Here is a 23,129-nt window from a genome sequence, read left to right on the forward strand (position 1 = left end):
AGTGAAGGGAAGTGAAACCGAGTCATGATTGTTGCTTTTTACTGCTCCGTTTCCATCTGATAACTGAATAATCTACGATCTATAATCAATTAGTAAATGTTGCTGTATCATTTATTAGTTTGAATAAAACTTTATTGGCTTCCCTGTAACTAAAATTTACCTGATTAACTGTAAGTTGTCACATGATCACAGCAGAGAGAAATGTTAATCAAAAAAATGATGATGGCTGAAGAATAAAGAAAGAAGCTTCAGGTGAGTTTGGTGACGGCGTGTTTGGAGGTCAAACGTCTCACAGCTGAGTCCGTTGACGTCTTCTGAGACAACGGTCCCAATGGTTTCCTGAAGAGCAGAAAATACACGACAACATGAAAAACTCACAATTTTAAAAATGAGTAGTGCTGCTAATTTTGTAAAAAGAAGTCATTAAATATCAAATACATGAACATTACCAATAATTTTGAACAAGACGACCACTTCTTAATCTATTTTTAAATTAAGTTTATCATTAAATAAATAATTAAAAGTCTAAGCAACTTTTGGGACACTGGCTAAAAGATTTTATATAAATATGTGTTTATTTTAATTTTAAAGTTGAATGGACAAGATAATAAAACTTTGAGGTCGTCCTTACACACCTGTGCAGAGGCAGGACAGGCCCCGGCCCCGACCTGGCGAGGAGGCGTTGGTGTCTGGGAGCCGGAGCGGGGACGAGGCAGAGGTCTCCTGGTCGGTAACGGGCCAACTGGAACCGCAGGCTGGACGCCGCGTCCAGAGTCACGGCTCTGAAACAAGAGAAATTACAGGAAAATTATAGGAAATTGTAGTATTGTATTGTATTGTAAGATATTATTTATTCATGTTACATATTCACTGTATTATCCACTGTGTTTGTATTATTGCATTTATTGTATTCAGTATATTTTGTCCTATTCTAAAGCCTGACCAGGGACAAAGACTGCAAATTAGCTGAAGCTAGATGTCTTGTATGCATCGCATTTTCCATTTTTTGTGGCAATATTGTGTGTATCATCCCTGTTAAATAAACATTAAATACAAATAAATGAGTCACAGATGACTGGACTGAGGATTTTCTTCTTTTTCTCTTGTCATCAGATTCATTTGAAGAAGAAGTGCTTCTACTTTAACTGCCCTAAAACAATTTATATGTTTGGTATATATATTGTATATTTTTGTATTTCATACATACATATACATATCTTTATCTTGATCCTTATCTTTTCTTGGAGCAACTGTAATGTGACATAAAATCTATCTGGGGATTGCAGCGCTGAATTATAATAAAATTCTTGAACGCAATAGGTCTATGTAATAAACTTTGCCACATTTTGTAATAAGTTGTTACATAATGCAACAAATTATTACATTTTTTTCATTAAAAAATTGCAACACTCGCATTTTGTAATAATTTGGTGCATTATGTAACAATTTATTTCAAAATGCAGCAAAGTTTATTACATATTGTGTTCAAGAACTTTATTACAAAATGTGGTGTTATTAGCCTACATCATGAGGTGAAAAATGATTACATTATTTACATAATGCAGCGCTACAGGGATCAGAGACGTGCGGCCTCATGATGTTTCGTATAAAACTGATCACTGAACTCATGAATCCAGTGAGAGCGACGTCATCACCTCTCTGCTGAGGGGTCAGAGGTCGTCTCGGTGCTGCAGCCGGAGAGCGACGGTCTGTCCAGGTCCAGGACGAGCAGCAGCTTCTGGATCAGCTGCTTCCACTGTCGGACGCTCGAGTCCTGGTTCTGGCTCTGGTCTGAGTCCTGGTCCTGCAGGAAACAGAGTCCACATCACGTGTCAGATAAATAATCACTGTATTAACAATTATCACAATTATTATGCATTAATTAATTTCAAATCACTATGAAAGTATAAAATCAAATATAGTCAAAATATAATTACATTACACAAAATAGTATTTATTAATATAATGTAGGACCAATTATTAAACCCCCAGAGGAAGAGTTTGAAATATTCAGGTCATTAATTGTCTTTATGGCTGAGCTCTTTTAAAGAACTTAAATCCTAATCTTGGATTTGCACTGTTAGTCCTCTTAATTGTCTTAATACAAATCAGTATATATGCTCTAATTTAGTACTATTTAGTTTTTATTATCTATCTATCTATCTATCTATCTATCTATCTATCTATCTATCTATCTATCTATCTATCTATCTATCTATCTATCTATCTATCTATCTATCTATCTATCTATCTATCTATCTATACTATCTCTCTTTTTTCCTGTCCTATCTTTTATTCTTGCTTTTAATTGTATGTTTAATGTTAATTTGGGGTTTTGTTTTATTTTATTTTTTATTATATGTTTTGATGGTAAATGTTTTTGTTTTTATGTAAAGCACATTGAGTTGCCCCTTGGTATGAAATGCGCTATATATAAATAAAGCTGTCTTGTCTTGCCATCTATACCAAATGTTTACGTTTATTTTATCGCTCTTTTTAATTACAAATGACACGCTAACGTTTACATTCCTACCAATTCAATGTTACGTTAGGTAAATGGACCCGTATCTGTGCATTTACCTTCATTTCGGCGCAGATCTCTTTAGGAAAGTGGTATTTAGGAATCTTTATGATTAATTGTGGTGTTTAATACCGCGATTAATCGTGAAAACAAGTAATCATGACATCTTAAAACATACTTTTAACTTTTAACACAGCTTTAATGTTGTTACACCTTTAATTGCTTTTATTTTAAATGCTTCTATATTTTACTTAACATTGATTTTATTTATGTCTATATCTGTGTAAAGCACTTTGGTCAACTTGGTTATTTTTAATAAATAAAACGGATTGGATTGGATGGTTTTTTTTACCATCAGGGCCTGTCTGACAGTGACGGCTGCCTCCTGCATGACGCTCTTCATCCTGCTCCTCTTCCTCCTCTCGTCCTGCAGCTCTGCGTCCAGTCGGCTCAGCTCAGCTCTGGTTTCGCTGCCCTGCTGCGCCAGCGAGGCCCCGTCCTGCCTAAAATAAACACAGCGGTGGTGACAGAGTTACAGCGTGTGAGGGGGGTATAGCTCAGTGGTAGAGCATTTGACTGCAGATCAAGAGGTCTCCGGTTCAAATCCGGATGCCCCCTGAGGCTCGTTTATGCTGTTTCACTGCAGGTGTCGATAAAGTTTCCTCTCACCGTGTATTTACTCTCAGTATCGACAACGACCTGGTTCACACCTGTTCATCTTCTCATGTAAACCAAACCAGACCTCACTATGTGCTGCTCTCTCCTTCTCTGTTTCTATTTGTCTATAATCAGTTGAATTATCCCATAATTTCTTCTCTGAGGTCGTTTCTTCTCTGAGGTCGTTACTTTTAAACATGTTTATGAGTAAATTTCCTTCCCATGAAGCAGCAGAGACAGGATGAGAACACAACAACATGACATAATATCACCTTTTAAGTTGATTTAAATTGGTTTACACATCCTACAGGTAAATTATTTTTCATGTGATCTTAATCCATCTAAATCCCGTGTTCATTCCTCCATGAACTCCTAAATGTGCCAATATTTTTAATCTACCGGTCTTTAACATCAACGTTCAGTTCTTTAATTCAGTATTTTCCATATTTTTCTGCTCGTGTTTGGTTCACTTATTTCTTTATCTTGTTTTTCTTTAGATAATCTGTCCCCTTTCTTTATTTTTAAAGTCTGTTTTTCTGCAGCGACAACAGAGTTTCACTGACACCTACTGTTGCAATTTTTTTCCACAGACAGCGTCAGACGGCTACTCAAACATGCACCCAGAAGTTTATTTACTTCAAGCAAGCCGACATGTTTGTAAAACTAGATCTAATTCAAAGTCTCCCGGAGTCTCGCGCGAGACCCAGTTGCCGTGCTCGGTGTGTTCACATGCAGTGGGAAAAGCTACCGTTTGTGTCATAAACACAGGAATATCAACTCTTGACTTGCTTCAAGTAAAAAAAACTTCTCGGCGCATGTTTGAGTAGCCACCTGACGCTGTCTGTGGAAAAAAATTACACTTTAAGCAAGTCAAGAGTTGATATTCCTGTGTTTATGACACAAACGGTAGCTCCCACTGCGCCTGAACACACCGCGCACTGCAACTTCGGGCTCGCGGGAGACTCCGGGAGACTTTGAATTAGATCTAGTTTTACAAACATGTCGGCTTGCTTGAAGTAAATAAACTTCTCGGTGCATGTTTGAGTCGCCATCTGACGCTGTCTGTGGAAAAAAATTGCGGCTTTGAGGGATGTAAACAGCCTAAACAGTGGAACTTACATCCACACCCATTCATTGCTGCTGTGGCGATGCGGGGACAGATACAACTACCGCAAAACAGGAGCGATTAAACTGAAAATCTTCAGATTCCTTCTTTTAGACCTAAAATGATATGAAAATACACCCCTGAGTTGAATTCGCCTGGAATTGTCCTTTAATTGCTGTTACTATTTAAAGCACTGTCACATCCTCCAGACTGAATTCGTAGCACTTTAACTCATCTTGACGCATCTACTGTAATGGAAATTAAGAAATCAAGAAGTTTACTGGATGTCCACTGGAATTTATTTTCCTATGAGAAATTGGTTGAAAAATGAGGAAGAGAGAGAGAGAGAGAGACTGCCCATGAATCACAGCGTGTAAGATGGCAGCTGAATGACGAATCAAAAAATGTCTCTATATATCAAATCCACCTAGTACAAAATTTCATAATTGTGGTGTTTCAAAGGAGGTTAAATGACAACGAAAGCGTGAGTACAGCAAAACAATTTCACTTTCTATATAACTGTGGTGATTGTGTATAAAAACCCTGGAGGTGAGTGAAGGCAGGCAGAACAACCCTGACAGGACGAAGCTCTACCAAGCACAGTAAAACAACTTCTTCTCTACCGACTTCAACAGGTAAATTGACTTTTCTTGTTTTAATTTGATATTTTAATGTCTTCTGTCTTATTGTAGAGCAGATTATAAACAGGGTCTTTGTTTTACTTTGACATGACTCTACTGTAACCATCTCTGGAAATTCATTTCTTCAACATCTTCAAACTCTAAGTGAAATATGTGTGCATCAGTGAATTATACTCAAATGTTGATGCAGTACAGGCCAGTAATAAGTTAACGGTAGTAGATAAAATGCTAATAGAGGTAAATCTATTTCACTACAAGTTTAAGGATTCACCAACAGTGGATATTAACCCTTTGTCTTCCTGCAGGTCTTCCTTACTCAATTCAGAATAAGATGATGGCATCCCAGATTAAATGCAACGTGAGCGAGATGTGGAGCCCCAAGATGCCCAGGGGACTGGATTTGGAGATCTCCCATCATCCAATGACAATGAAGCGCGTGGCCAACCTGATCATCGCCACGGAGAGGATGAAGCCCGGCACGTCAGAGTTACTGCTGAGCACCGAGTTCAGAGATGAAAACCTGCTCAGCATCATGATGGAGAGCATAGTGGAAGGTAGTTATACTGATTTATGTCTGCACAACATTTAGATTGAGTTTTATGTCTTTTTAAATTCGTGCTATACCCACATTAAAAGTTCCTGGAAAACTGATTGAATAGGTTTGTGCTCACAAAATGGGTGTATCTTAAATGTTAGTTGGTTGAGGAGTTGGCAGCTTGACTTTTACTGCTCCAGTGCAGCGAATGATGTATGATTGTAGATTAAAAAAACTAAACAAAACAACAATAACCAAGCATGTGTTCCTCTCTTTCCTGCAGAGCATATTGTGTTCGACCTCTACTCAGCTCCAACGGTTCAGTTCAGCAGGACAGGGGAATACCAGTGTGGCGTGACGGACAGCGAGAAGAGGAGTTTAGTTCTGATTCAAAACAGCATGGAGCTCCACTCAGTGCATCTGCAAGCAGGCAGCGACAACCGCAAAGGTAACAGCATGTGACAGTTAAGACATGATGGTTTAGAAAATCTCTGGGTGAAGCTAGATAGTAAGTAAGTAAGTAAGTAATTTTAATTTATATAGCACTTTTCATAGATAAAATCACAAAGTGCTTTACAGCAAGGATAAAATGCAATAAAATACAGTACAGTGATCACAACAAAAAAATACATAATAGCACAATTTCAGGAAAAACTTTACAGAGACCCCACAACGTCAGCATCAGTTGAAGGCCTGTCTAAAAAGATAGGTTTTGAGTTCTTTCTTAAAACATTCAGTGGACTCTATACTGCGCAGGGTCGATGGTAGAGCATTCCAAAGGCGAGGGGCAGAGGCCTGGAAAGAGCAGTCACCTCGTGTTTTAAAACGGGTGCGGGGGGCCATCAAGAGTTTCTGGTCTGATGACCTTAGTGAACGTAAGGGGGAATAGGGTCTCAGCAGCTCAGTGATGTACGAGGGAGCTTGTTCATGGAGGGCTCTAAAAACAAGTACTAAAATCTTAAAATGAATCCTAAAATTAACTGGTAACCAATGTAAGGAATATAAAATTGGGGTGATATGATCCCTTTTCTTAGATCCAGTTATGAGCCTTGCAGCTGCGTTCTGCACGGTTTGAAGGCGATTTACAGCCTTTTTGTTAAAACACATAAAAAGAGCATTACAATAGTCAATGCGAGATGAAATAAAAGCATGAATTATCATCTCCATTTCAGTTCAGTAGATTTTCATGTCTGAAATGCACATACACTGTCTTTCTTTCAGTTTTTGTTGAAATTAACCTCTGTTCTCCCCTCAGTGCACCTGAACATGTCGACCTACGTGCATCCGTCCCCCAACACCGAGGCCAGACCAGTGGCCCTGTGTATTAAAGACACTAGTCTCTACCTTACATGCCAGAAGAACGGAGATGTACCAACCCTGCACCTGGAGGTCAGTGTTTGCATAAATCTCACATAAAGACAACACACTCTATTATACTGTGAAAAGATCAACTCAGTCACCAGACCTACATTATTCAAAACCAGACATTTAGATCAATGTACATCTGATGTGAGCTAGTAATATTGCCCAGCGTTGTTGGTCAGACCTCCTGACGTGTTATTTCCCACCTCAGGCAGTGGAGGACAAAAGCACTCTGCAGAGAATCAACCCAGCCAGCGACATGGTGCGATTTCTGTTCTACAAACGGGACTCCGGTGTGAATCTCAGCACCCTCGTGTCTGCCTCCTCTCCTGGCTGGTACATCAGCACAGCAGAGCGTGACAACAAGCCGGTTGAAATGTGCATGGAGAGCGCCAAACGCTACCGAACCTTCAACATCCAGCGCCAGAATTAACACCTATCAATGATAGATAAATGAGTGGAGTGTAGATCCTTGGATCTTGGTTTATTTATAGATATTGATATATATCTATATCTATCTGGTTTATTTATAGATAGATAGATATTTTTGATTCAAATAATCAGTTACAAAGGTAAAATTTAAACAAATGCACTACCACTGTCTGCAAGAAAAATGCAAGTTTTGCAATGTCTTTACTGTATGTACCGAGTACAGAACGTGAAATTCCTGATGTAATGACATATTTAAGATCCATCACAAGGTGGCATTGTTGTGCTGACTGTTTAGCACTCTGTTATTTATGTATCTTACTGTATTTGAGCACTATTTTGACATACACCATGATTCCTCTCGGTGTGCGCGGCCCCCAAAGGTTGCTTCTTCCTCACCTCACCTGTGTATTTGTGGGGGTGGGAGGTTTGGGTTTTCATGGCTTTTCGTTGTTGTTCATATTTTATTTTGTTTTTATTCCCTGTGAGGCACTTTGTGCTACCCAAATGTATGAAAAGTGCCATAATATTAATAATCTGCATTTTGGAGATCTACTTACAAAAAAATATTGAAATGATATTCAACAAAATTTTAATAAAGTCTTGAACCTGATTTGGAGTTTTGTGTTGTAGGCCTATACTCAATCTGGATTTGTTAGATGAGACAACTCAAACAAAAGGTCACAGCAAAATCTAATCTAAATCCAAATCTAAACTGTTGTGTGAATAATGAGAGTGGCCCTTTTTGTATGAATAGTTTAAACCTGTGATATCTTTAAGTAAGTAATTAACATTTAGGCTAGGGCTCATCGCCAACCCTATGACCCTACATATTACAGTAAACTTATTACAACTGCCATAGGAACACTAATAACTACTGAACCCAGTGACAGTAACAACAACAATAGATTTAAAGTCTTTCACTTTAGTAAATTAAAAATTTCATAGACTTTTTGATAAATGTATTATTTTGTAAATGTGTGTGATTATGGTACATTTTACCCTCTTTATGTAACTTGTATCGGTTTCCGAACGTCAAAAACGTAAGCCGGTTTTGCGCTTGTATGTTTACGCCATAGTTGCGGTAAACGCATGGATCTTTTAACGCCAGCTTTTAATAATGGATGTCCATCTGTGTGATATCCATTGTTCTATGTATTTTATATTTTATATCGTTGAGAAGAAGATAACACTTACTTTATGCCTTTGTTTGATATTCAGAGGTAGAAAACCATTAGTATTTGTTGATAGGGTAGCTTGAATCGATAGACCTGTCCGTTTATGCAGCGGTAGCCATTTTCAACAAAGCAGCAGAAATCGACAGAACACCGGCTTACGTTTTTGACGTTCGGAAAAAGGTGGATAGAGAGGTGGATAAACCTCTTTTTATTCTTTATTTTTATATTTTCTAGTCTCCTGTTCAAACTCCAGTCCAGGGGAGGGCGGTAACGCTGATTTTTAGTTTGTTGCTAAGCTGAACAGATGTAGTTACCATAGTTACACGTTGTTTCCGGTGGGGGCGCACCTACTACACTGCACCTGGGCCAGGTAACAATAACGGCGCTACGTGCTGTTTCCCAGCAGCACTTCTTCTGCTTCAAACCTCCACCTGGAAACACCTGAACACTGTTGGGTAAGAAACTCCACAGAACAGACTTTAAACTTTAGATATTTCTGTTTTGACCTGTTGTTTTCTTTGAGTGAAACAGTTTCTGTCGTTAACAGTTAGCCAACTTAGCTCTGTCTTCTCAGTCAGCTGACTGTTGTTAGCCACCACAACAGAGGAGGCTGGTCCATTGAGGCAGAGGAGGTTGGTCCTCCTCTATTTTTGAGAGGCAAAAGGAAAATTTATTTTTTATTTAAGAAAGAGTAACTGGTTGAAATAAATCATTACCAAATCTCAGTATAATTTATAAAATATTATATATGTATTTTATCATAAAAAAAAGTTTGTTTTTTGGAAGAAAATCCACTTAAAACGGCTCAACTGCGCCGCCAGCAGGCTCAGGAGACAGAGCAGGCTGTGTGAGGAGCAGGGAGCAGGAAGGTGGGGGCTCTACGGAGGTGGCAAGATTTTTACCTCCCTAACTGGCCTCGGGACGGGATCTTCTTCCATTGACTCAATGCATTTAGGATGTCTTCATCCTGACCTGTGATTGGCTAAGACACGTAAAATGACGTCATGACGGAGGAGGCTCTTCTGTACCAATCAGCAATCAGAACACAAGATTGACAGCAGGTTGGTCCAATGACAGTTCTCCAACCCCCCTTGGTTACTGTTGCTATGTGCGCCAAACTTTCACTCCCAGCCGTGCTGCTTATGCTGCTCCTAGCACAAGAAATACGGAGTTTTCAGAGATATTGGCATCGATTTGAAAGGAAATATCAGCAGATTTCTGGATAAACTGTTAGGAGATATCAGAGAGAAGCAGTCAGAGAGATTGTTAATAGTTTTCAGTTACGTGACCTGGGCAGCTGGAGGGTAAACAAAGACACGACCGGACTTTTTTTTTTTTTCTCCGCCATCAGCTCAGGTAAAAGCATAGCTATATCTAAGAGGTAAAAGCCAAATATGTATGTAATTTGAGTGGAACACTTTGTTTTGTTATTAATAATTACAGATTTTCATGGTTTTTGTTTTTCCTTTTTAAATCAGAGGGTGTAAATCCCCACTGTGGCATTTACAGGTGTTGAACACTGGCCTGCTTTTTTTTTTTTTTACATCCCACATCCAAGATCATGGCTCTGTCTTTTTCATTAGGCCTGTGTTAATCTGAAAACAGTAAGATTTAATAAAATTATGTTGTTTTTAAGAAATCTTGTAAGACATTGTTTTACTGTTTAATTTTCATTGAATATAATAAAGTAGGGAGAAGTAGTGCTATAAAATAAAATGAGGCCGTGGACTGGTGTTCCTCCTGTCCTCCCTAATTTTTTCAGTCACCAGCCGCCACTGCACCACAAGGAGAGATAATAAACTACATCTGCTGTTTAGATACAGTACTTATCTTAACATATAATCGATGTGTTTGTCTAATGTTTCCATGGTTTTCTGATGTGCGGCGTACATCGACGTTTTTACGATCTGAAAAGACTGCTAAAGCTAATGCTAATGCTAATTGCTAAGTCGTTATGTTTCATTGTAAACAAACACACACTGCTCTTTGTTTAGCTGTGTTGCTCATTCCACGGATGCACGATCCTTGCAGGCTGTATCTTGCTGTATAGATGACTTATCGAGCTTTTCAACGATATAAAATACAACAACAATTGGTGTGGCTGAAGGGGAGAAATGATTGAAAAAAGTGTAGCCTGAGCTGCAGGTTTGATCAGTGGAGCAGATCACAATTGTATGAAATATAAAAAAACTTATTGTTCTTATTCAATAACATGGTTTAATTATTTTCTGTTGTTAATTAATAATCTAATTTTCGTGGTTGAGAGGAACGTACTAAAATATGATGTTTATAACTCTTTGAGGCATATGTTAAAGGTAAATATGTGTTTTAAAAGCTACTTATTTCATCTGTTCATAAAATGCACTATACCATTATCTAAGTTAATTGGTGATGAATCTGTGGAGATAAAAAAGAATAATTCATTTTATGTAAATTGAAATGCATCCCTGGTTATTTGTTTTCACGGTATCCTATTCTCCTTGTGTTTTTCTTTGTTTGTTTAGGGTTAGTGTTAAACTTAAGTCTTGGTTTTGTGGTGAGATTTCAATGTAGTGCAGGAGTGGACTGATTATCTTTTAATCATGTTTTTTTTTATGGACTAGCTCTATATTTTTCCAATATATTTATAAAATGCAGCACTTTGTAAATGTTACTGTTGCTTGAGTGAAATAAATTTGACAACTGTTCAACATCATGATTCTAACGCTTCTTTTCTTAAAACTTGAGTTGATAAAATAAGGAATATTAGTATTTTTGTAGATTTAGTTGTGAATGTTAACATGTATACACTGAACATGGATAAAGTGAATCTGTGGCATGCGGTGCAGTCTGAACCTGAGTGCCTCCATCTCGGCCAGGACGGCCTGGTGCTCGGTCTGCAGCTGCTGATGCTGCTGTCTGCAGACCTTCAGCTCCCCCTGCAGCTGCTGACACTTCTCTGTCAGCTGCTCCACCACCTGATGAAGAGAAGATGTCCAGCGTTTTTATTTTTTAGATAATAAACTACCAGGCCCAGGATATAAAGATGTGGTGGTGAGAAAGAAGAAAGGAGTTGATGATGATGATGAAATGATGATGGTAAGTAGAACTGTTTATCTTCAACTGTACTTTCAGACTGTCATCTGTTAATGAAATCATAATGAACGACGGTATTATGGAAGGTTGACTGATTGTTAAAGCAGAAGTAAGTGATATATTTGTGTTAATATAAGTCTTAAATAGTTATATCTTCCGACAGCAATCACTTACATAGAGTGTTTGGACTGAAACACGGGTCTAGTCACTCTGCTCTGCTCTGAGCCGAGGAGAAAACATTTATCGTATCCTACAGTTTTTATCCAATGAGGAGCGAGAACGGCATGCAGGGCTGTGTGTGCAGCCAAGGAACGCCGTGAATGTGGTGACGTAGCGACGAGGACTGTTATGGTGCGTTCAAGGAAACTCGTATTTTTCCGACCGTGAAGTCGTACCAGTTCGATCTGGTACGAGTTCACCGGTCGGAAGTTACGAGTGGCCGTTATAGTGACTTTCACCGGTAAAACAGGTCGGAAAAACACGAGTGGGTTGCCTGGAACGCTACAAAGTCGTAAGTTGTGACTTGAAGCTGTAATTTACGATTTCAAAAGCCTGCCTGGAACGCAGCATTAGCGAAAACGACCGGATCACTCACTTCTGCTTTAATGATGCATATACATGACTGTGACATCAATATACAGTGGCAATGGCATCGTGCAAAATTTTGGGCACCCGTGGTCAAAATTTGTGCAAGTGGAAGATGAAATGATCTCCAAAAGACATAAACATGAAACACTCTTTTCCAATATTTTAATCAATATCAGTGAATTATTTTAGTTTTCTACAGTTTTAGATTAAAAAAGGGGAAACAAAGCAGCAGCCTGCAAAAGAATGGGAAACCCAGGAGACTTGAGTTCTCAGATAACTATGACCAAGGTATCAGACAAGATATTTACTATTTACACTCCAAAAGGGGGGCTACTAGCTACTAACTATGCAGGGTGGACAAACCTTTGCGGCAGGCCCTTTTTCTTTTCTGTCATGTGGACAAATGTAAAAGATGAAAATAGAAAATAAAAAATGATAGCCTATTGTTTAAAATGTGAAGAGAATGTGTCATCTGTAACTTAATGTTTTTGGGGATTATTTCATCTTCCACTTATTGAACTGTTCACAATAACAGAAATTTTGACAAGAGGTGCCCAAACTTTTGCATGATGCCGCTGTATCTGTTGCACACACATCACATGCATAGTGTATACTTAACCACTGAGTAACGTTATGCCTTTTGGAGATCTGTATCTGTTGAACACACTTGACCAGCACTAAGTAATAGATAAATGTCTGACGCTTATTCACTGTTAATCTTCCTCTCACCTTCTTGCGGATGCAGCTGGTGCGGGACAGCTCGCTCACCATGTCCTCCAGGATGTCCACGTCCACGCTGAGTTTGCTCTTGCGGTTCTGCAGGGCCGAGTTCTCCTTCATCAGGACGTGGGTTTGCTCCGACAGCTCGTCCAGCTGAGCCTTCACCTCAGTGTTCTCCTGCAGGGCCCGCCTGGTCGTCTCGGGAACCCTCTGGTCCACGCGGTGCTGCACCTCCGCTGCCATGGCCGCCACCTGGTTCTGCATCTCCTCCCCCAGTCTCAAGAGAAAGAGAGAGAGACACAGGTTAACTTTTAAGGATATTTTATTTCATTAATTATCTATATACTTTTTTTCCTGTGTGTTTTCCCATGTCTGTAAGTCTGTAATGTTTCTCAACCAGGGGAACTTGGACCCCTAGTGGTGCTTGGTCTAATTGCAAAAGGTGGAACATTTTTTTTCTTTTCCTTTTTATTGTGAAATACAAGACAAACAACATAGTGGACATACATCAATGTATATACAAAGTGTGAACAAGGTGTGTGCGCGTGCGTGTAATTCAAGTGTAATATATAATATAAATGGTGGTCATAACAGTAACAGTGATGGCAGCAATAAAGAAAGAAACTAATGAATAATGATAATAGTCATATGGGTCATAATAATCATAATAACAATATTAATAGATAGGTAGGTAGATAGATAGATAGATAGATAGATAGATAGATAGATAGATAGATAGATAGATAGATAGATAGATAGATAGATAGATAGATAGATAGATAGATAGATAGATAGATTTACTTTATTAATCCCGAAGGAAATTCAGGTGTGGTCAACTGCTCACAGAGAATCAGTCACACACACATACGATAAAAACAGGTTATAAATATCTAAAAATAAATAATAATAACAATAACAATAACTAAAAACTGGAGGTTAGACTGGCTTGAGGACAAAGACAAAACCACACACAACAGCAGAAACAGAAACAGAAATAAGAAGGACAGAAGTGTTCCAGCACTTCTGCCTTTGGATTTCCCCCCACACCGCTTCTTCTGCTACTCCTACTACTCCCCCTCCCGCCTCTTCCTCCCACTCAAGGAGTTGTGCAGCCTGATGGCTCGGGGGACAAATGACTTTGCGTGCCTTGTGGTTGAATATTAATAATCATAGTTGTGATGACAATAGCTACATAGCAATAATAACAGTGATAATCATAGTGATAAAAACTGCAATAATTCTAAAAGATAAAAAAGAAAAATAAGAACAAAGGATGAAAAAGGGTGTAGGAGGGGAGGATGGGTAAATTAATGAAATTTTGAATGAAAAAATTAATGAAATACTGAGAGATAAAATAAAAATAATGAAATTTTGAATGAAAAAATTAATGAAATACTGAGAGATAAAATAAAAATAAATAAATGGGTCCAGTTTATAAGATGCCACATTGACAAGAATGGGGTACTTCGATAAAATATCATGTTATTGACAGACATTTATCATTTTACTCAAATAGTGATCATTATTTCCTAAACTGCAGATGCTAAGCTAAGGCTTTTTTTTTTCAATCCTTTATGTTTCAGTGGGGAATTGGTCATATTTTAATAAGATGCCACATTTTGATGGTTTTGATTCACTCTCGTTTGTCCTTCAATTATGACCCCCCTGGTGTTTCAGTGGACAGTCTCCATTAATGTCTTAATTGGGCTTTTAATGTGAAATATCAAACAGGAAGATGGTGTAGAGTGCAATGTTCAGTGTACATTGACTTTTGAAATCTCATATTTGCCGTCAGAACCGTTAAAAAGTCTGCATATGATACAATTAAAAAGGCTATTTCTATCTCTGTCAAATTGGTTTGGGACTTTTTTTTGCCCCCAACCTCACATCTGGGTGGTGATGAGGGGGTAAATAAAGTCCTTACCTCCTCTTCTCCAGTAAAACCTTCATCTCCAGGCTGTGGATGTCAGCTCGGTGCTCCTCTTTCTGAACGGACAGCTGCTTCTCCAGAGACGCCATGTTGGACATGAGCTGCTCCTTCTGCCTCTGGAACTCCTCCAGACCGGCCAGCCGGGCCGCTGGGCGGAGGGGAGAAGGAAGGTACAAAATACTGCTTCAAGATATATAAAATAAACCTTTTCATTAAAGGGATAGTAGCATTTTTTAAAAGTGGGGTTGTATGATCTACAAATAGTCCCTAAGTACTTTAATTGCGGTAGAAGACTCTCTGCACTCCTCCCGTTAGCAACGCCAGCCCATAGCCCTGCCCAGAGATTTACAACATGCATTGTTGTGAATGGACCCAAAGAAACGGCCTATTTTCACGGCCCAAAAGAGGTTTTATGTGAAAAAAAAATACACAGTTCCATTGTTCGCTATAATATAATTCTTTCTAGCCCCTCAAAGTGCAGGAAAAACGCCGTTTTTATTTGGACCTAACCAACTCACGTATCCCTCCACCCAGGGTTCACGCCCGCCGATCAGCAGTTGGTTAGGTATGGAAACAATGGAATGGTAACAATGGAACTGTGTATTTTTTTTTCAGGTAAAACCTCTTTTAGGCCACGAAAATAGGCCATTTCTTTGGGTCTGTTCACAACACTGTACAGTATGTTGTAAATCTCTGGGCAGGGCTATTATGGGCTGGCGTTGCTAACGGGAGGAGTGCAGAGAGTCTTCTACTGCAATTAAAGTACTTAGGGGCTATTTGTAGATCATACAACCCCACTTTTAAAAAAATGCTACTATCCCTTTAAGTTATTATCTTTTCTTCATGGGTGCATGATTCAACTCTTCAGTGTTCAGTATCATTGTGTGTTAAAGGACAATTCCTGGCAAATTCAACCTGGGGCTGTAGGTCTAACAGAATGAATAATCAGATTTTCTTTTTAATGTCTCCTTTAATGTCTCCTGTTCTACAGTAGTTCTGTCCGTCCCTGCATCGCCACAGCAGCGTATAATGGGAGCGGGCGGATCTTAGGCTGTTGACATCCCACAAAACTGCAATTTTTGTCAGATGGCTTCAAATATATTTGTTTACTTCAAGAAAGCCGACATGTTTGTAAACGGAGCTGTAATACGAAGTCTTGTGCAAGAGTCAAGTTGACGTGCTCAGTATGTTTACAGGTAGAATAAACAACATCCAGATTTACTCCCGACTGTAATGAAAATGTCGTGCCTCTGGGTTGATAAAACAAACAGGAGCTTCAGACCTGCAAACATACTGAGATGTCAACTTGACTCTCGCACGAGACTTCGTTACAGCTCTGTTTACAAACATGTCGTCATCTGATGTCATCTGATGTCGTCTGTGGGGGGAAAAATGTGGTTTTGGGGGATGTTGACAGCTTAAACAAACTAACATCCATCTGTGGCGATGCAGGGACAGACTGAACTACTGCAGAACAGGAGACAGTAAAAAGAAAATCTTCAGATTCTTTCTTTTAGACCTAAAATATTAGAAAACTAGAGCCTCAAGGTGAATTTGCCTGGACTTGTCCTTTAAGTTGACCTCTACAGAAACATTTATTCTCACCTAGAGTTGTGTTCTCCTTGGTGAGCTCTTCTACCCGGGTGTGAAGCTCTTGCATCAGCTGGCTGTGCTGCAGCTGCAGGGCGTCTCGCTCCTTATCAGCGTCCTGTCGCTGCCTCTCCAGCCGCCCAGTCAACTCCTCCACCTCGTCCTCCTTCTCCAACAGGGAACGTTTCAGATACTCAACAATGTCACCTTTCTGTTTCTCCAGCTCGCTGTACTGGGAGGTTAAATCCTCCTTCTGCCTCTGGAGGTCATCACATCTCAGCTGGTATCTGGAGGAGGAGGACGAGGAGGAAGGACATGCATTAAGGGTTAAGGACAAAGTCTGAAATGACTATTGCAATAAAGGTTGTATGCAGCGTTGATAAACCAATGAATAGCACCAAATAACACTTCATCATGTCACCTGTTAGTGAGTATTTGGCAGCAAGTGAACATTTTGTCCTCAAATAGTTGATGTGTGAGAAGCAGGGAAAAAATGTGTGTGTCAGAATACACAATGCCTTTGACAGCAAAAGTGGGACAAACACATAATTAAGCAGTTGGTCTTAATGTTACATACGTACGTTTTTATTTAGCAGATATTTCCTAATATTAACCTCTATTTAACCTCAATAAAAAAAGGCAACACGAAAGGGACACAAAACAAAAAAAAGTCCACAAAAGGAGCAGAAAACGCACAATAACTCCAAAGACCACACAAATGGTCATAAAACGACAAAAGAGGGAAATGCTGCCAACAATGACTGCAAAGAAACACAAAATTACCCCAAAATAGACACAAAGGGTTCAAAAGAATTGCAAAGAAATTTTAACTGACATCAATAAGAGCCACATTTACCACAGAGACCAATACAACAAACACACTACGGACAGAGACACAAAATAACAACAGTACTAGGGTTCAAAGTGACCCCCAAAAAGCACAAATATATGTTTAAATATTGAAATATGAGTGTTTTCTTTTCTTTCTTTTTTTAGTTTTTGTAAGTGTCATAAGTGGGATAGCCTATGTGCTTTGAGGCTATTGTCTTAACTGAAAAGTGATAGTCTGGCAAACTGCTTAAGTTACGTAAATGTTGCGTTGAAGTGATTTGGGGAATTTGACTAAATTAAAAGAAAAAGAAAAGATAGAGACAACAGTAATTATTCATTATCACGTTTTTACTATCTTGTAACCATTTTGTGAATGAAAGAAAAGCTGAAAACTTTATTTAAAATCTCAACATGTCCCTAACTTACCTTTCCAGCTGCTCGCTCAAGTATCGTAACTGAGTCAGGTACAAATCCCTCTCGTTGTCGTCCGAAGAACCGCTTTTATCTGTCGGAGTTTCCGTTTTCTTCGCTTCATCTTTTTGTTTAACTTTATCACCGCTTTTCTTATCCTTCTTGCTCTTTTTCGGCATTGTTTCACAGGGTGTTTTGGTAAAGTTTTGTACCCTGCAGAGAAGAGAACCGGCCGCTGGAGAGAAACTCAAGTTGCTATGCGGCGTTGCTAGGCGATGGTGCCTTCAGGGACCCGTCAGAAAGTTAGTGGACTTTCGGTGACTTGACTGAACAGTGAGAGAATTTTTAAAACTTTAAAACTTTTATTATATATATAAAAAACTTTTATATTGTGACTTTATACCTGTTTAAATATGTATTTAAATTGTGGTAATTGTGTATTTGTTCTTTTTATCTAGAAAACAAACCAGTTGTTTACACTTATTAAATTTCACACCACAAGATTTGTAAATGGTGGACAGAAAGGTAAATCGTTACTTGTTTTGCAAATTATATAGACAGAAAATTTAAATTAATTGTAAATTTTTACTTTCTTTCAAAACCTAGTGCATCACAACCCTGGACAGAAATACATCATATCATTGGCGACAGTAGTAAGGTATTAATTCGTTTAATTATAATATACAGTTGTGTAGAGGTGCTTCCTCATACAGGGGTCAGAGTAAGATGGTTTATGGCAATTGCCCTGTGCCATAATGAAGATGCATTGGCCTATATGATTATGTTTCATTATGGTTGATCAATAATGTTAGCATTAGTGCATCACTCTGGTCAGGGATTGGTAGGCCTAATAGTACAAGTAGTGATTAATTAGTTTATATTATCTTAATAGTTAACTTATTCTAATTGTTTGTTTGTTTTTTCTGACCAAACGTACAAAATAAAAACCCAAATGCAGTGTTGGCTGTTAAAGAAAAATGACATTCACATTATTGGAACCTGATAGTGATGATTTTTTGGTGGGTATTTTTGTTTTAGACAGATGATGAATTGACAAATCAACTTATCTCTCTTCTGAACTGTTGGTTTATTGATGACTGGGCTCAATAGATCTTCAGCTACAACCAAACAGATGTACATTCTCATGGGAAAATCAATGAAAATGAAATCTGAGTTGATGACAACTGCATAAAAATGGCACTGTTGCTTTATTTCTTGTCGTGTGCAGGCACACAGAGATAGTGTGTTCCCTCCAAGCCTGATAACAAATATTGGGAGGTTTGAATCGGAGGGTGGTCAAGGCTGCTGGTGTCCTCCTCTCTGGCTCGCTTTGTGTCTGTGCGATACCGTGAACTTGGCTCGACAACAGAGAAAAAATACCATGGAAAATAAAAAAAGGAGTCAAGCACGTGCAGCTGTGATTCACTGGTGACAACAACAGAAAAGAGGTTGACAAAATATTACTTAGGTTAAACTACTGAATTAGCCTCGGCTATAGGTTTAATATGATGCTTATTGTTTGTAATAGTCAAGTAATACATTATAAACATGAATGATTTAATAAGCAAACCATCATCAGTCAAATGGCATCGGTCTTGAAGCCCACAGGCTACAACTTACACAATGCAGATATTTACAGCACCTTAATAAAGTTATGTTTTGGCAATTCTTTCACGAGGTAAATGGTAAATTGGTAAGTATCCAAAGTCCTATTTTTATGAACGCACCACCAGATTTCCCCTATTTTTCCTTCAAAATGAATGTAGCCTATTTTGTGATTATACAAATACCAGAATAACAAACACACAACACAACAAACCTATGTTTAATAAACAGTTTAAAGGCATATTAATAACCACACTTCTTGTTTTCATGTGTGTAAAAATATTGATATCCCCTTTAAAACTTGCGCCATACTTGAAATTCAAGATCAAGACCAAGATACTTTATTAATCTGTAAGGAAATTATCGTGTCACAGCAGCAGCATTCATACAGACACAAAAGGACAACAGCAACCATTATTATAAAGCTATTTTACCTTTCATTGGGTTTAATCTACAGCTATCCCCCAAAAAAACTACCAAAAGTATTAAAATCGATCATCAAAACTTGAGATAATCTAATTAAAAAACACTAATCAGGGCCAGTATGCATCATAAAGACATACCTTTACTCTTATACATGAAGTAAATACAAATAGTTTTTAGACTTTTACATGTAGTAGTGTATTTATAATGAGGTCTTCTACTTCAATAAATTGCAGATATGCTATTCTAAGTATTATGCAAAGTATACAAAATAAAGTTTGCCTGCCTGTTTCATAACATAAAACTTTGTCTTTATTATTAGACTTAGAGTTTATCTATCATTAGAAATTATGAAATTCAACCCACCTACACACTGCTGACCCCTGGTCTCCTCTATATGTGTAATTATTTTCAGCTCAGTAGCTCCCCCAGCAGGTTTGAGCCAATATTACAGTTAAAAAAGACATTCAGTGCACTGTGTATATTGTCAGCTATTGAGATAAAGGTTTATCTGCTGCACCAACCTGTTACAGTAGCAACTTCCCTGGAGACTATAGTCAGACTAATAGAAATGTTAAATGTGTTAAAACTGCATTATAATCTATTATCATTATTATTATTGCCTTATGCTGTGGAGGTAATTAAACTCAGTTCAGTTGGCTTACAACACCAGGACCCGAACCAAATGATGTGTGTAACCTTTCTTTTTTAATTGGTTACTTCTCATTCCTCCTCCAGTTTAAATGCAGGGATTTTTAATTGGGTGCCATGGTGTGTTTCACCTCGCTTCACTCACTCCCCGGCCCGGCCTATAAATCCACTCAGCTGACCCACTGACCGGGCTGGAGGTTAATTCAGTTTCAGCTCAGTCACACCTTGTAGTAAATTAATTCACCCTGCATGTAGCACCATCAGCCGCCATGAAAAAAGAGCTACAGTAAACATATTTTAGTGGGATGCTATTTGGATATTACAGCAAAAAAATATACAAGCTCAGGGAGAGATATCCCATAATAAAGCCACATGGGCTCCTATAAACTCACTGAGAACCTGCTGTAGCAAGGTATATATACACACACTGATGTTTTGACTTTGGGTCTATGTGAGTACATCCTTTTTTGTCCAAGGAAGAAACCAGTTGTTTACAACCATGAAATTTCACACCACAAGTTTTGTAAATGGTGGTCGAAGTGGAATACTAATAGTACTAAAGGCAAATCATGAGTTACGGCGCTATTTGTTTGCAAGATTATAGAAAATTATGAAAATTTTTATTATTTGTACATTTTTACTTTCTTTCAAAACCTATAGTGCATCACAGCCCTGGCAAGAAATGCATCAATGGATACAGTGAAAATGACTAACAAAGAGATGCTTCAGAGTAAGATGATTTATGGCAACTGTCTGAAGATCCATATTATGATTATTATTCCTTGTACTTTATCATTAACTATTATTGTTATCATAATGATCTTATGTAGATGGGCTAATGTTTTCAACCCCCAAAGACAAATATTCACACACACTGATCAGAAAATTAAATGTCACACTATTAATTCGTATCAGAGTTTTAAAGGCTGCAACCAAGAGTGTCATTCATAATCAATACATCAGAGAAAACACTGATTTATTGCTCAGGGAATATAAAATGTGAGACAATAGTGATATATTTTCACCTAGAGATAAGGTTAACTCTTATTTTTGTGTGTAAAAATGTAAAAACGTATAATTTCTACTGAGACATGCACTGCAAAAACTCAAAATCTTACCAAGAATAGGCCTATTTGTCTTGTTTTTAGTCAAAATGTCATTACTAGTCAAAACAAATCTCATTATACTTAAAATAAGACTCATCACTTGTTTTTAGACTTAGCACAAAAAACTTGCTTTCACTGACAGATTTTTCTAGCCTACTTATTTCAAGTGAAAATGATCTAAAAACAAGTTCATTTTTATGTGATGAGTCTTATTCTGTGGAAGTGGAAAGAGATTAGTTTTGACTAGAAATGAGACATTTTGACAAGAAATAAGACAAAATATTCTTGGGCAGATTTGGAGTTTTTGCAGTGCATGTCTCAGTAGAAATCATAAAGTTTTTACATTTGGTCAGAAAACACACAAAAAATAGAGTTAACCTGATCTCTATGGTGAAAATATATTACTATTGTCTCACTTTTTTTTCTTGAATTTTCATCACTTTATTACAGTAAATAAGTCCATATCATACACACACACACACACACACACACACACACACACACACACACACACACACACACACACACACACACACACACACACAGAACAGGCAGAGACAGGTTTGTACAGTATTTGTCTCTCTCTCAGACCAAAGTTCACAGCATCAGAGTAGAAATAAATAAAACCAAGGTGTTATAAACTCAAAGATGTGCAGTGATCACACTTACTGTAACATGCAACTAGAAAATGTTCTCTTTTTTTTTTTTTTAAACAAAACATCCCATAGGAAACATCCACAATTGTTAAAAAAAAAGAAAGAAAAAAGATCACATTTGTCTCACATTTTGAGCAAATTGGTTTCATTGATGACAACCAAACATGGACCATTTATAAGCTTAAAATAGACAAATTATTACAAGAATGTGTTTGTAGCGTTAGCTACAACAATCTGAATCAGAGAGCAGCAGAGTGATGCTGATGCCACTGTCCTCCTCCTCCCACACGTAGCTGTATCTCCCCAATCATCCCACTTTCTTTACTCCCACGGCCACTGGAGTTTAGGAGAAGTCCCAAGAAAAAAAACGAAAAAAAAAAAAAGATCTTGGCAGTAGCAGCAGCGGCGGCAGGTGGGCGGGGAGGGCCGGTGACCTTATAGCCCTCAGCAGCCTGGCACCACACACACAGACAGTAGCCTACAGCCCGCCTCAACAACCTCTAATAAACATCTCTCCTGGACGTTTTTGTATTGTTGTTTTCCCTTTCCTTTTTAAAATAAACTTCCAGAGGACATGAACAAGGACAAGCAGCAGAACAAGCAGGTCCCCGACTTGTCCAGACCTTTCTCCCCGTCCACCACCACCGGCAGCACCGGCACCTCCAGTACCTCCTCCTCCTCCTCCACCGGCACCGGCAGCGGCTCCTCCAAAGGCCAGAAAGCCCAGAGGATGCCCAAATGCTCCCGCTGCAGGAACCACGGCTTCATCTCCCCGCTGAAGGGACACAAGCGCTTCTGCAACTGGAAGGACTGCCAGTGTGCCAAGTGTAAACTCATCACCGAGAGGCAGAGAGTCATGGCGGCCCAGGTAGGCAACCGAGGAAAGATAAAGATACTAACCGTTACATGATGGCGGCGGCCCCATGGAAACTAACTAACTAACGTTCCACCAACCGACCAACCGTTACTTCACTTCAGCCGTTGGTTAGCTGTCAGCGGCTAACTTAATTAGCCTAAACTCAACGCCCGGCGGGAGCGGAAAAATAAAAAATAAACTGTTAAATTACCGTGTAAATCATAAAATATAACATTGGATAGATTGTATAAGTTATTTT

At 38.5% G+C, this 23,129-nt stretch overlaps 2 protein-coding genes across 2 annotated transcripts in view; one reads left to right on the forward strand and one right to left on the reverse strand.

Moving 5' to 3' along the window:
- Window positions 1-248: 248 nt before the first annotated feature.
- On the reverse strand, window positions 249-17,752 carry cfap157 (cilia and flagella associated protein 157; the record flags this gene model as incomplete). Its single annotated transcript, XM_083979843.1, has 9 exons — window positions 249-339; window positions 636-782; window positions 1,656-1,804; window positions 2,874-3,024; window positions 11,264-11,385; window positions 12,821-13,088; window positions 14,736-14,889; window positions 16,347-16,618; window positions 17,589-17,752. The coding sequence occupies 9 exons, from the start codon at window positions 17,750-17,752 to the stop codon at window positions 249-251; spliced, it is 1,518 nt and encodes a 505-aa protein (XP_083835969.1).
- A 4,836-nt stretch (window positions 17,753-22,588) lies between these two features.
- Window positions 22,589-23,129, forward strand: part of dmrt1 (doublesex and mab-3 related transcription factor 1) — a gene marked incomplete at both ends in the record, with an annotated part of 34,860 nt that continues 34,319 nt past the window's right edge. Inside the window, one exon of the mRNA XM_083979844.1 lies at window positions 22,589-22,882. Within this exon, the coding sequence (XP_083835970.1) occupies window positions 22,589-22,882 (294 nt within the window). The remainder of the gene's footprint in view (window positions 22,883-23,129) is intronic.

The sequence above is a fragment of the Trachurus trachurus genome, assembly GCF_905171665.1.
Source record: "Trachurus trachurus genome assembly, chromosome: 9".
NCBI classification, from domain to species: domain Eukaryota; kingdom Metazoa; phylum Chordata; class Actinopteri; order Carangiformes; family Carangidae; genus Trachurus; species Trachurus trachurus.